Source organism: Chiloscyllium plagiosum, chromosome 4, assembly GCF_004010195.1.
Source record: "Chiloscyllium plagiosum isolate BGI_BamShark_2017 chromosome 4, ASM401019v2, whole genome shotgun sequence".
Taxonomy (NCBI): domain Eukaryota; kingdom Metazoa; phylum Chordata; class Chondrichthyes; order Orectolobiformes; family Hemiscylliidae; genus Chiloscyllium; species Chiloscyllium plagiosum.
The window spans coordinates 107,798,428-107,813,345 of record NC_057713.1 but is presented as its reverse complement, the minus strand read 5'-3'; the positions used below and the strand labels follow the sequence as shown (position 1 = coordinate 107,813,345).

Below are 14,918 nucleotides of genomic sequence, written 5' to 3'. Positions count from 1 at the left end.
ATGATTTGGTTTATGCGAAGGTTGGTAGGGTGAAAGGTGAGCACCAGGGGCGTTCTGTCCTTGTTGCGGTTGGAGGGGGCGGGGTTCGAGGGTGGAGGTATGTGACGTGGATGAGATGCTCGAGAGGGCATCGTCAACCATGTGAGGGGGGAATTTGCAGTCTTTAGAGGAGGAGGCCATCTGGTGTATTCTGTGGTGGAATTGGTCCTCATGGGAGCACTTGCGGCAGAGGCGGAGGAATTGGGAATAAGGAATAGCAAGTTTACAGGAGGCAGAGTGGGAGGAGGTGTAGTGCAGGTAGCTGTGGGAGTCGATGGGTTTGTAGAAGATGAGAAATCCAAAAAGAAGATGAAATGACAAATCAATATGGTGATGTGAGCAGAGGCAAGTGAAGTGTCACAGGAGAAATCAAAAAATGTAAAAATAGCACATCGGTGAATCAGGTTCATGGAAATGTGGTAACAGAGCAGAGTGAATATTTTGAGTCCAGTGACCGTTCTTCAGTTGTGTAATTGTGGTGGTTCATGGACTTTCAGAAGATGTTTGATATAATAACACATTATAAACTTATGAGAAATGTTACAGCTTATGGAATAAGAAGATCAGTTCTGAAGAAGGGTCACTGGACCCAAAATGTTAACGTTGCTTTCTCTCCACAGATGCTGCCAGACCTGCTTATTTCCTCCAGCAATTTCCATTTGTGTTTCAGATTTCCAGCACCCACAATTCTGTGTTTTAGTTTCTTAGAGTTTGGTCCTTTCTTTGTGAAATAATTGGACAGCTGACCACTGCTATTTATGCATTTCAAGTAGATTTCTGCATTCTCCAGCATCTATATTAAAACTGCAATAAAAATTCAGTCTTTTTACATTTACATGTTTTGCAGAGTATGTACTATATAATGCGAACTTATATCATACTGTAACCCTCAATGAGTACTGCTGCTGAATCCCTTTTAAGAATTTCTTCCAATTTTGTTTAAGAAAAATGCTATATGCACCACTTCACCAAAGGCAAGGGTTTCTACACTAAGATACTGGATTTTTAAAGATTATTCATTCATGAGGGGATCACTGGTTAGGCCTGCATTTCTTGTCTATCCCTAGTTTCCCACATGGCAGTTAAGAGTCAACCACATTGCTATGGGTTTGGAGTCACATATAGGCCAAACCAGGTAAGGATGGCAGTTTGCTTCCTTAAACGGCAGTCATGAGCCAGATGGGTTTTTCTAACAATCAACAGTAGATTCACAGTCACCATTAAATTCTCAATTCCAGATTTTTGTTGAATTTACTACGCTAATTTGTTTTACACTTCCCAAGCTAAAGGGCACCATTTCCTTCCTTGTTCCACAAGAAAACTAATAAATACTTCTTCACTTGAGAACCCATCACAGAGATTTTGAAAAGAAGCCTCATTAAAAGCAAAGAGCAGAATCTTACAGGGGGTCTGAGCGACGTGGGCTACGCAAGATTTGTGGCAGAATTGGATGACAAGTCCAGTGAGGCACATCTTGACGTCAGAATCATTTTGCTTCATCTTCTATGATTCTTATGAGCAGCAAGGTGTGTTTCTTGTGAGGCAGTGGTAGTTGCCAATTAAGAGGGATTTTAGTTTGTTCAATGATTTATTGACAGTTCAACTCACATCATTAATATCCAGCTTTCTCCGGGGGCGGCAGGATGGCTCAGTGGCTGGCACTGCTGCCTCACAGGAACCCGGATTCAACTTCAACTTCAGACAACTGTCTGTGTGGAGTTTGCACATTCTCCCTGTGTCTGCGTGGGTTTCCTCTGGGTGCTCTGGTTTCCTCCCACAATCCAAAGATGTGCAGGTTACGTGAATTGCCCATTGTGTTAGGTGCGAATCAGGAGTAAATGTAGGGTAGGGGAATGGGTTGAGGTGGGTTATTCTTCGGAGGGTTGGTGTGGACTTGTTGGGCTGAAGGGCCTGTTTCCATGTAGGAAATCTAATCTAATTACCAATCGTGCCAAACAAACTCAACACTAAGGAAATTTGAAATGGAAATTAGTGTGGGTACCTACTTGGTGGATTCAGCTCATTGCATGCTCCAAACAACTACCATGTAGACCAGCATGAGACAGGTTAGTAAGCTGTGGAAAGGTCGAGGGTGGCAGTGACCACTAGTGTGGCCTTCACAGGAGCACATAGACGTGTAAAGTAGACATCATTAAGATGCAGTAAGGGGTAGTTAGGACAGTTTTAGGCAAAGTTCAATATTGCGGGGTCTCCATATGGGCTGTTGGGATAGTGCAAGGAAAAGGGGACACTGAAGTTTCGGGGACGTACGAGCGACTAGATGGGGTCTGATGCTGCCTGTGTCCACCGCAAGCTGCATTCTCTGTCAGTTCTTGAAATGCAAAGTGCTAGAAACTGGCTGGAACAATGTCCGGGTTGGTGGAGTCAATGTCACTTTGATGGGCAAAAGCTCAGGATCCATATTTACTGGACATCAGGACAGTGGAGGAAAAATTGATGAAGCAGCTGTTTACAAACTCCAGCAACATTTAATTTGCAATAATTTCATTCGCTATTTGCTATGTTTAAAGGTCACATGCTCATCAAAGATAATTTGCAGGGGTTCTAAGACGGTGGCGATCTGAGAAGATCGCACTGCAGAGCATCGCATCGCAGCAGGAGCGGAACAGTCCTTTAACCCACCCAACCCAGGTCATCGGGATTTCTTGGGACTCTGGAAAGATCGTGGAGTCCCAAGAAACGTCTAAAAATTAACTTACCTTTATTTTCAGCCGTCCAGAGATGCCAAGAAAAGGAGCATCTGAGGCCGGGTCTAGCAGTTCAGCCTGCAGCAGCCTCGGGGCTGATTACTCCAGGATCTGGTGAACCAGCTCTTGAAGACTCGTGAGATGCTGGGGAAGCAAATTGAAGAAAAGCTGGCTCCAATTTCTCTCATGCTGCAGAAACATGAGCAGCAGCTAGGAGACCTGGAGAAAAGGATGGATGAGGTGGAGCACAGGGTCACAGTGGTGGAAGTTGATGCCAATTCATCCAAGGATGAGATCCAAGCCCTGAAGACGCAGGTCCACATTTTGCTTGACCAAGTGGATGATCTTGAAAACAGGGGCAGGAGAAAAAACATTTTGATCATTGGTCTGCCTGAGGGTAAGGAAGGTGAGCGGCTTGCAGAATTTGTTGAGGATTGGCTTCCGAAATTCCTTGACTTGGAGGCTGGCATGAGAGGATTGAAGATAGAGAGGGCTCACTGGGTCGCAGCGTGGAGATCAGGTCTGGGTCAACGTCCTCGTTCTCTCCTGGTGCGGTTCAGTCATTACCGGGATAAGGAGAGAGTCATGGAGGCTTCCAGAGTCTAGGGGAAGGATTCGAAGGCCCTAATTTACGAGGGCTCTAAGATCATGCTTTTTCAGGACTTTTCAGCGGCGGTGATCTAGAAACGAAAATCCTACGACGGTATCAAGAGGAGACTGAGGGAGCTTGGGATTCAGTCCCCCAGCTCATCCCCTTAAATTTTTGGGAGATGCTTTTTCTAAAGTGATCAGTCTCGAGTCCCGGCAAATCATTATCGGGGGAGATTTTAACTGTCGCATGGATCCCACAGTAGACAGATTAGATTACATTACAGATTAGATTACATTACAGCGTGGAAACAGGCCCTTTCGGCCCAACAAGTCCACACTGACCCGCCGAAGCGCAACCCACATTTACCCCTTACCTAACACTACGGGCAATTTAGCATGGCCAATTCACCTGACCTGCACATCTTTGGACTGTGGGAGGAAACTGGAGCACCCGGAGGAAACCCACGCAGACATGGGGAGAACGTGCAAACTCCACACAGTCAGTCGCCTGAGGCGGGAATTGAACCCAGGTCTCAGGCGCTGTGAGGCAGCAGTGCTAACCACTGTGCCACCGTGCTGCCCAGGTTACCCCAAAGGTCCCTCAATACCCTCTGTACAAACTAAACAGTTAGTGGATCTGTGAGAGGAATTAGGGTTGGTGGACGTCTGGAGGCAACTCCACCCTAAGGTAGGGACTTCACATTTTTCTCCAATCCGCACAGATGTCACACGAGGATTTATTTTTTTCTGACCCCGATGGTAACCTTGGATCTGGTGGCATCTTGTACAATTGGTAATGCTCCAGTGTACCTTATGGTTAAGACTAAGGACGTTACAGTGGATTCAAGGTACTGGCGAATGGATCCCTTTATCCTCATGGATAGTAAGTTTGTGGAGTATTTCTCTAGGGAATTTCGGGTGTTCCTAGACATCAACATAGGCTCAGTTGATAGCTCATCCATTCTCTGGGAAACTGCCAAAGCCTATGCTAAGGGGTTAGTTATTTCATATTCCACCAGTAGGAAGCGGCAGAAGGGTGAGCAACAATGTCTCCTTGAAGCACAGTTGAAGGCAGCCGAGAAGGCCTACTTTGACAAATCCTTATTGGTTAAACTACAGAGGATTACAGCACTGCGGTCTGCACTAAATTCTGTGCTCACGCAGACGGCAAAGAAAGAGCTGTTGACAAGCCAGGCAAATACTTAGCATACCTTGCCAGAAAGAGGAGTTTCCCACAAACCATTACAGCGATTAGGGAGGGGTCTGGGAACCTAACATGTGATTCTAAAAAGATTAATGTGGCGTTCCAGAAATTCTACTCAAGTTATACCAATATGAGGATCGTGAGGAGGGCCAGGCCAAAATGGAATCCTTTTTTTTTAGAGATCTGAAGCTCCTGGGTGTGACCCCCGAACAACAGTCCTTTCTCAATGTCCTATTATCAGAGCAAGAAGTGCAGGAAGCTGTGAGACAGCTTCAGAGTGGAAAGACGCCCGGTCCTGACAGACTTCCCATTGAATTCTATAAGGAATTTATAAGTATACTGTCAGGCCCGGTGCTGAATATGTTTAATGACTCATACAGTCATAATTGTCTCCCACCATCGCTGAGAGAGGCCAATATTTCACTTAAAAAAGGGAAGAATCCAGAAGACTGTGCTTCATACAGGCCCAACTCACTCTTAAACGTGGACTTTAAAATCCTCTCTAAGGCACTTGCGTTAAGGCTGGAGACTGTGCTACCTTCTGACGGGCTTTATAAAGGGCCGTAGATCCTCCAATAATGTTAGGAGGCTGCTTAACGTAATTCAAGCATGCCAAAGCAGTCAATACAGGGATTGATGATTTCTTTACATGTAGAGACCGGGTTGTGTGGCCATACCTTTTCTATATTCTAGAGCGGTTTGGTTTGAGCGAAGTCTTCATAAGATGGGTAAAGGTTCTCTATGGTGTATCTCTCGCGGCGGTCATTACCAATGGGTTAAGATCAAGCAATTTTAATATTTTTAGGGGCAGCCGGCAGGGCTGCCCCCTTTCACCATTGTTTTTTACGTTGGTGATTGAACCATTGGCAGAGCCATTCGTGGGGATCCCAATATATCAGCTCCGGAAGTTGGATCAAAATTACATAAGATCTTGTGTGTCGCTGTATGCAGACAATGTCCTAATTTGTTTGACATATCCAGCAGTTTCAGTGCTTCGGCTGATACAATGCATTCACGCGTTTGGCGCTTTTTCAGGGTATAAGATTAATTTTGCTAAATCAGAGGCTATGCCTGTGGGTAGTCTTACAAAGGAGCTTGCTCTTGAGGGTGACTATAGATTCCCATTTAGGTGGTCACAGGGGGATTTTGTGTATTTGGGCATCTTCATCACTCCAGTTCTGGATTGGCTGTTTAAAGCCAATTTTATTCAATTATTTGGAAAAATTAAACAAGATCTTCAAAGATGGGAGGCACTTCCAATCTATTGGTTGGGACAGATAGCGCTTATTAAGGTGAATATTCTTCCTCGTTTGCTATACCCTATACGGATGCTCCCCCTGATTTTCAATAAACAAATACTAAGGAGACTGAACGGCTGGTTCAGCTCCTTTATTTGGCATCGTAAATTAACCAAACTGCAGTTGCCTCACAGATTGGGGGGGCGCAGACCTTCCAGACATTAAGAATGACCAATTAAGCTTGCTTTGACCTACGTGAGTGATTGGGTTTGTGGGGATCCTCTTTCAATATGGCTAGATATCGAAGCCTCCCAGGCAAGGTGCCCACTTACCAGTTTGCTGTTTTTGGACAAGGTGAGAACAGTTAGGGAATATTGCCATAACCCAATAGTCATCAATACTGTTAAAGTATGGAGGCAATTCGGCAGAGGGAAGGCAATATTGGCAAAACATCCTTGTTTACACCTTTAGTGGATATGCTGGGTTTTTAAACAGGGTATGACAGATTCAGGATTTAAACGTTGGGCAGCTAGGGGTATGTCTTGCATGGGCAATTTATCTGAGGGAGAAATAATGATGTCCTTCGATCAGTTAGTACGGAAGTACGAGTTACCTAATAGAGACCTCTTTCGTTTTTTTCAAGTTAGGGATTTTATTTTAAAAAAAACACACTTTTGACTGATCCCTACAAATCTGACATAGAGAGGGGGGTGCTAAGGGCTAAGAATACACTCTCTGTCAGTACTTTATATCATCAGTTGGGAGATGCCACCTCAAATGAGTCTGATCGACTCTGCAAGATGTGGGAAAGAGAGTTGGGTGTTGAAGTTTCCTCAGAGGCATGGGAGGATATTTGGAAAAAAACAAGGAATATATCAATTTTCAATAGGACCCATGCTTTAAAGTTGAAGATTCTCCACAGGCTCCAGACCGTTTGTCAAAATTTACATCAGGGGTATCTTTAGCATGTCTCAAGTGCAAGGTCTGCACGGGCATTCTGACCCATTGTCTTTGGTCTTGCGATCGGCTTCAAACATATTGGAATCCTGTGGCGGGCGCAATGGAGAGGAATTTGGGTGTATGGGTGGAGAAGGACCCTATCTCTCTCCTTTTGGGCCTACCCACTGTATTTCCTGCAGACGTGCATAAGAAAAAAACTTTTCAATATTCTCACGTTCTGTGCAAGAAAGAATATCTTGTTGGGTTGTCGGAAGATTGTAATGGAGCATATTCCCCTGGATTTTCTCACAAATATGGTACACCACAAAACTGAGAATTTTTACAAGACATGGCAGCCCTTTTTGGAATACCTGGACGCAGATTTATCTGCCACACTAATAAGGGCTTTTATATAGCCATAACGATTGTGTTTCACGAGTCCAATATCCAAGGAGGAGGAACTGTGAATGTACGAGTGTTTTGTTTGGCTGGACTAAGTTATTACTATTTATTTGTTTGTTGCTGGTTATTTATTTATTTAGTTAAATAGCTAGTTTAGGTTTTTTTTAATTTTATATTTTTCTATATATGTTTATACATTTGTACAGGAGGGTGGGTTGGGGATTTTTTTTAAATTTGGGTTTATTTTTGTACTGTTTTGCATTGTTTTGTACTTGTTGTAATATTTCAAAAATCTATTTTTTCTCAATAAAAATATATTATATGAAAAAAGACAATTTGCAACATTCCACTGGTGTTTGAAAACTGAGGATTGCCATCTTTGCTTTCTCTCCACAGATGCTGCCAGATCCGATTTTGAAGTTAGCAGCAATAATATTACAAAGACAAACAATGGCTGAAGAGAATCATTACTTGTGCAAGGGTGCTGTGAGAGCAACACAAATCACACGTCATGTCAATGTAATAATGGCCTGATGATTGCACTGAGAAGATGAGGATTAGATGTGGGCCTGAGGTAGAAAGACTGGAGGAGCACTGATACATGATAGTCATGTAGCTGGCGCACCACCTTTACCAAGTTGCTGCACATGCTGAACCTGAATGTGGAAGGATGACAGAGACTTGTCCTTCATTCTTAGCATGTGCATTTCTAACTGTATGGAGAAGCATGCTCAGCTATGTGCTATGGATCTGCAGGCCAGACCAGGCAAGGACAATAGTTTCTTTCCCTAAAGAATATTAGTAAAGCAGATTGATTTTAGTTTCATAGTCATTCTTGGACTCTTAATTCCATATTATTATTGAGGGTCAGTACCAGTGCCAGGCAATGATCACCACCACTCGTTGTTATTCAATGGCATTACCCTCGCTGAATATCCATACTAACAACATCCTAGGACTTACTATTGTTGGAAACTAAAGTGGAGCAGCCACATAAATATGGTGGCAGCAAGAGCATGTCAGAGGCTAGGGATCCTACAGTGAGTGACTCACTGCATAACACACCAAGGCTTGTTACCATCTATAAAATACAAATCAGGAGTGTGATGGAATATACCACACTTTCTTACAGCTTCATTAAGATGTTTGACAGCATTCAGGACAAGCAACTGTTATGAAGGTGTAGAAATGTACTGTATCTTTAAGAGAGTGAAGGACTTAGCAAGCACAGAGAGTGCTGGAGAATTTACAATGTAATATTTGGTCCAGCAGCTAGCACTGGCTGATTTGCTATGAGACAAATAAAAACAAATTCGAATTCAGCCAATCAGTTTAAATTATACCCCAAAATACCAACCTCCAATCAAGTTTGAATTTAGGATGTTGACAATATTAAAAACCAATGAAACATTCTGATGCATTAGGGTATAAGACTGGGAAAAAGTGAACAGTTGATGGAAGAACTGCCAAGTCACCAATATATGCAGACTACATGGAGAATAGCTCTCTTAAAGGTACCTTTATCTATCAATGTCCTGTGAAACAGAAAACCTTAATAAGAAGAAAGTAGTACAGAGGAAGACACAAATAGAAGATTCAACAAGCTGGCTGGTTTTGAAATTTGAATTTTTCTGTAATTCTTAATCAGGGGTTTATCGTACAGTATTATATAAGGGAAAGTAAAAGATAGGTTTAGATAAATGAGTTGTGAATAGTTGTTAATTATTCTCTGTTAAATCTTTTAAAAACTACAGTTGTAAATGTTTAGTTTAAATAGTGACTTTAGGGATAGTTCTTTGCATCTTAAATTTTCAGATTACAGCACGGGGTGAATCCTTTCTGTATCGGGTTTAAATTCGCTGGGGATTTACCCCATGTCGTAACAACATGCACATGTACTCCCTCTACCACCTACACAGTGTGTGTCATCTATAAGATGCACTGCAGAAATTCACCAAAGTTTCAAAGAAGGCACCTTCCATCATCATCATCACCACCACCTATAAGAACAAAGGTAGGAGATATACGGGACCATCGCCACTCCTCTCTGAGAACTCCCCAGCTTGACTTGAAAATATATCACAGTTCCTTCACTGTTGCTGGGTCAAAACTATGGAATTCCCTTCCTAACAGCATTTTTGGTATACTTACACCAAATGGGTTACTTCAATTCAGGAAGGCAGCTCACTATCACTACCTCAATCACAATTAGGGATGGACAATAAATGCTGACTCAGCCAGCAAAGCCCACATCCCCTGAATAAGTTTTTTTTTAAAAAAGTCCCAGCTTCTTATCTGTTCTTCCAGCCATAGTATTTAAACGGTTGATTCAGATCAGTATCCAGTCAATAATAATCACAATGTTGATGGCAAAGTGACTGAATGTTAGGGTGAAGTAGCTGGATTTTATCTTGTTAGAGATGGTCATTCTCTAGTGCAAACATTACTTGACACCCTTCAGCACAAGCCTGAATGTTGTCCAGGTATTACTGCATATTGTCATGTACTGCTTAAATTCTTGGAATTGTCAACAATATGGGAAAAAAACCCATATGGTGTGTAAATTTTCTCCACCACTTTCCTCCCTGAGTAGTATTTTAGCTGATGGCTAATTGTATCTTAAATCAATGGGGGAGATGATGGTGTTGTGGTACTGTCATTGGACCAGTAATCCAAAGACCAAGCCTCGAATTTGGTTTTGAATTCAATGAACACCTTGACTTAAACATCCATTGCAGTAAAAATAAGTTTGATTCACTAATATCTTTTCCAGAAGGAAGGCTGCTGTCTTTATCAGTTCCACATTGGAATGATTGATGGAAAGTTTTGCACAAAATCTTGTGCCAAGTTGATGTTGGACTCCTCCATGCTCTGTGATACTGCTACAATCAATCTAGATTCTAAATGGTTCTAGATGGGATGCTGCAAGTTGTCTACACATGACTCTATACCCAAACAATGGAGTTAATTCTTAATTTCCTTCTGAAATGACAAACCATTCAGTGCGATAATGGAAAACATGGTCAACACTGAAATGTCTTCCTTATTGATATCTGGGGACTAGTGCCAAAAGAAAAGCAAGACCCGGACACAGTCATAGTCTCAGAATTACCCCTTTCATACAATGTACCAGACAACATCATCATCTCAATCGTGATTACACAGTGGCATAGAGTCAGAGAGGTGCCCCAGGAATCCTTAACATTGATGTCAGAGTCCATGATGTCTCATAACATCTGGTCAAATGTGGGCAAGGAAACATCCTGGTGAGTACCATGTACTACAATCCCCCAGCCAGGCTGATGAATCAATATTTCTTCATGTTGACTAGCACTTGAAAGATGTATGAAGGTGCAAGGACACAGATAGTAGTCTGGGTGGGATATTTGAATGTCCACCATCAGGAGTGGCTTGGCAGGACACCGCAGACCAAGCTGGTCAAGTCCTAAAGGAAACAGGTTCCCATTCTGGGCTGCAACAGGTGATGAAGGAAATAACAACAGGGAAAAACATATTTAGCCTCATCTTCACTAATCTGTCTGTCTTGGATGCATTTGACCATAACAGTTTTGGCAAAAATGACTACTGCACAATCTCTGTTGAGACAAAGTCCCATCTTCACATTGCAAATACCTTACATCATATGTATGACACTATCACTGTGCTAAAATGGATAGATGTGACCAGTGGCTTTCCGCAGGGACCGATGTTGGATCCACTTTTGTTTGTCATTTAGATAAGTGATTTGGATGAACACATCAGAGGCATGGTCAATAAGTTTGCAGATGACACCAAAATTGGTGGCATAGTGACAGTGAAGAATGTTATCTAAGATTATAAAGAAATCTTGGTCAATTGGGTTAGGGGGCTGAGAAGTGACAGATGCAGTTTAATTTGGATAAATGTGAGGTATTCCATTTTAGTAATACAAACAAGGACAGGATTTACATAATTAATGATAGGACCTTGGGTAGTGCGGTCAAAGAGAGACCTAGGGTTTCAGGTACATCATTCTTGAAATTGCGTCATTAACCAGGAAGGTTAAGAAGGCATTTGCCTTCATTGCTCGGAGTATAGGAGTTGGGAATGTCATGTTGAGGTTGTACAGGATATTAGTAAGGCCTCTTCTGGAGTACTATGTGCAGTTCTTATTGCCCTGTTATAGGAAAGATATTATTAAACTGGAGAGGGTTCAGATACGATTTACCAGGATATTGCTAGGAATGGAGGGTTTAAGATATAAAAACAGACTGGAAAAGCTGAGACATTTTTCCACTGGAGTGGAAGAGACTAAGGGGGTACTTTACTGGGGTTTATAAAACTAGGAGGGGCTTAGACAAGGTAAATGTCAAGAATCTTTTCCCTAGGGTGGCAGATGTCAAAACCAGGGGGCTAAAAGTGAGAGGAGAAACATTCAAAAAGGACATGTAAGGCAACTTCTTTCCACAGAGAGTGGGTCATGTATGGAATAAACTGCCAGAGGATGTGGTGAATGCAGGTACAGTTACAACATTTAAAAGACATTTGGATGTGTTCATGAATAGGAAAGGTTTGATAGGATATGCTTCTAGCTCAGTCAGCTGGGACTAGTTTAAGTTTGGGAACATGGTCGGCATGGACTGGTTGAATTGAAGGGCCCATTTTCATGCTGTATGACTATGACTCTATAACAAATCTAGCAACTCAAAACAGAGCACCCATGAGGTGGTATGGGCCATCAATCTGCAACCTCATGGCCCAGAATGTCCCTCTCTATCATTACCATCATGTTATTATAAATGCTAGAGTACCATCAGCATTTTGCTGTATGAAGAAAGTTTGGACAGTTAAGACAAAGTTCAGTGAATATGTTTATTCATTTAAGTCCGTCACAACCAAAAACTTGCATGATAAGCAGAACTTTCACAAACTACATTCAATCACCAACAAAACATTGTTTCTTGCCACCCCTATGTAATGGAAAAATAGTAAATATTGAATAATAGCCCTAAAATTTATTTCAACTTTTGGCAGCTGTATCCTCAACAAGAACGTAATTATCATCAACAAAACAAAAGGTCATTTGCTTGACCAGACAGATTTTAGATTGTCAAATGTGACAGTGGTTACCACTTAATTTGGCTCAACTGGCAAGTCCAAGGCCATAAAACTTCATTTCATACACACCTGTACAGTAGGCACATCGTTAAACGCCCGCGTGAAATCATCTTCATCCAATGCTCCATCTTTTGATGGCCCTGAAACAGGAAAAAGTAATTTCCTTTATTTCAGAACAACAAATGTCACAGAGGAAACAATTTTTCATTAAGTAATATAATTTCATGTAGCAAAACCATCTGCAGGGTGTAATGAATATAGGTAGCCGCTGCTTCACAACTGAACAATTTCTTTTAATATGACAAGTGACCTAGTTATGTACAATGCATGTGCAAACATTACTTCTCATGTAAATCTTCCTTGCAAAATTCATTCTGTATTAAATGTGAAAGCATGAAACATAACTGAACCTGCAATAACAAAGCTAGCTAAATCTAACATGTTAATTTCTGAAATATTGCAACTAAGTCTATTACTTTGCCTAAGTACAATAAAAAATTCATTCCTTCTTATTGATCCATTTGGAAAATGGATTTCATTCAGTTTAGTTCACAATCCATATATTAATTGTAAGCAAATTTGACGTAGACAGCATTTGCACCCAAATTTAGATGCAGTGTTAAGTTGAAATGACCTTAGAACTGTAAGCAGCAACATGAAAGAAAATTGGCAATTACTTGGAAGTTTTGGGGAACCTGTAAAAAATATTGAAAATTACTTTTAAGAGCTTGTACCATTTATAAGGGGATCAACTATTATTTTAAATAAGAAGAAATATTAATCTATATGAGCCAGTGATATTTGGCAAGAAAGCAGTACCAACAGAAGTTTAAACATATTTAAGCCATGTGACAAACTTTCAAGAACAGGAACATCAACAGACGGGTCAATCTCAGAGTTGAGAAAGTCATGAAAAGAAGAACACTTCTGTGTCGAAGATTGTATCAACGGAACCCTGTTTTATGCCGATGCTACTGTCTGAACAGGATTGGTTATATCCTTAAGAGAAGAAGACTGGATTTCAGTTTCAAAAAAAATGCATGACTGAAACAGTTAACTGAGATGAGAAGGTTCTTCACCTAGAGAGTGACAGCCTGTGGAAACCTTTGCCACAAAAGGTGGTTGAAGCCAAAACATTGAATAATTTCAAGGAGACAGATATAATTCTTGGGCCTAAAGCAGAAAAACAGCCATGTTGGGTATGTTTTCTTTTGTTTTAAGGATACTAAAGCACATGGGATTGGGGGTAGTGTACTGAAAAGGGGAGAGAATTGGTTGCCTGACAGGAAACAGAGTAGGAATAAACAGATCTTTCCTGTGGCATTCAGTGACTAGTTTGATTTGATTTTGATTGATTTGATGTACTGTCACATTTACCAAGATACAATGAAAAGTATGGTTTTGCACGCTATCCAAACAAATCATACCTTATATAAGTACATTCGAAATAGAAACAAATGAAAAGGAGTGCTACAACTACAGAGAAGGTGCAGAAAAAGATCAACTTTAACATATGAGAGATCCATTCATAAGTCTGCTAACAGCAAGGAAGAAGCTTTGCATCTTCTGCCTGACTGAAGAGGCCAGAAGAGAGTACAACAGGGGTGGGAGGGGTCTTTGATTGTGTTGGCTGCTTCCTGAGGCAGCAGGAAGCAGACAGAGTTAATGGAAGGGAGACTGGTTTTCGAAATGGACTTGGCATTCACAATTCTCTGTAACTTCTTGCAGTCTTGGACACAGCAGTTGCCATACCAAGCTGTGATGCATCAGGACAGGATGCTGTATATGGTGCATCTGTAAAAATTGATAAGAGTTATTGTGGACATGCTGAATTTACTTAGCATTCTGAGAATGTAGAGGATTGGTGTGTTTTCTTGACCGTAGCATCAACTTGGATGGACCAAAATGGATCATTGGCAATATTTACTCCCAAGAACTTGACACTCTTGACTGCCTCCACCTCAGCACTATTGAAAGACAGAGGCATGTCCTCCACTCCGCTTCTTGAAGTTGATGACCAGCTCCTTTGTTTTACTGATATTGAGGGAGAGATTGTTGTCTTTACACCATGCCACTAAACTGTCTCTTTCCTGTACTCTGTTTCGTCACTGTTTGAGATCTGACCCAGCAAACTTGTAAATGGAGTTAGTACTGACTGTAGCCACACAGTTGTGACTGTATAAGGAGGACAGTAATGGGCTGTGAATGCAGCCTTGTAGGGCATCAGTATTGAGGATTATTGTGGAGGTGTTGTCATCTATCCTTACTGATTGCAGTCTGTAGGTCAGGAAATAAAGAATCCAATTCCAGAGGGGGGACGAGAGTCCTAGGTCTCAGAGTTTGGTTGGAATTATGGTGCTGAAGGCGGAGCTGAAGTCAATAAACAGGAGTCCGACGTAGGTGTCCTTATTATCCAGATGTTCCAGAGATGAGTATATCTGCCATGGACCTATCGTGACGGTAGACAAACTGTGGTGAATTGAGGTAATCTGATAGGCTGGAGTAGATATGTGTCATTACTAACGTCTTGAAGCACTTCAAAATGATGGATGTCAGAGCTGACGGGTGGTAGTCATTAAAGCACTGATTTTTATTTGGCAATAGACTTCTTGAAGCAGGAAGGAAACTCACATAATAGCAAGAAGAGGTTAAGGATGTCTGCAAATACTCCCGCCAGCTGGTCTGCAGAGGTTCTGGTGG

General features: G+C 41.7%; 1 protein-coding gene across 29 annotated transcripts in view; it reads right to left on the bottom strand.

Moving 5' to 3' along the window:
- clasp2 (cytoplasmic linker associated protein 2) overlaps nucleotides 1-14,918 on the bottom strand; it is a 320,784-nt gene that overhangs the window by 188,879 nt on the left and 116,987 nt on the right. For all 29 annotated transcript variants that reach the window (XM_043688884.1, XM_043688883.1, XM_043688861.1 and 26 more), the window contains one exon: nucleotides 12,288-12,358. In XM_043688884.1, coding sequence (XP_043544819.1) covers nucleotides 12,288-12,358 — 71 coding nt within the window. The remainder of the gene's footprint in view (nucleotides 1-12,287; nucleotides 12,359-14,918) is intronic.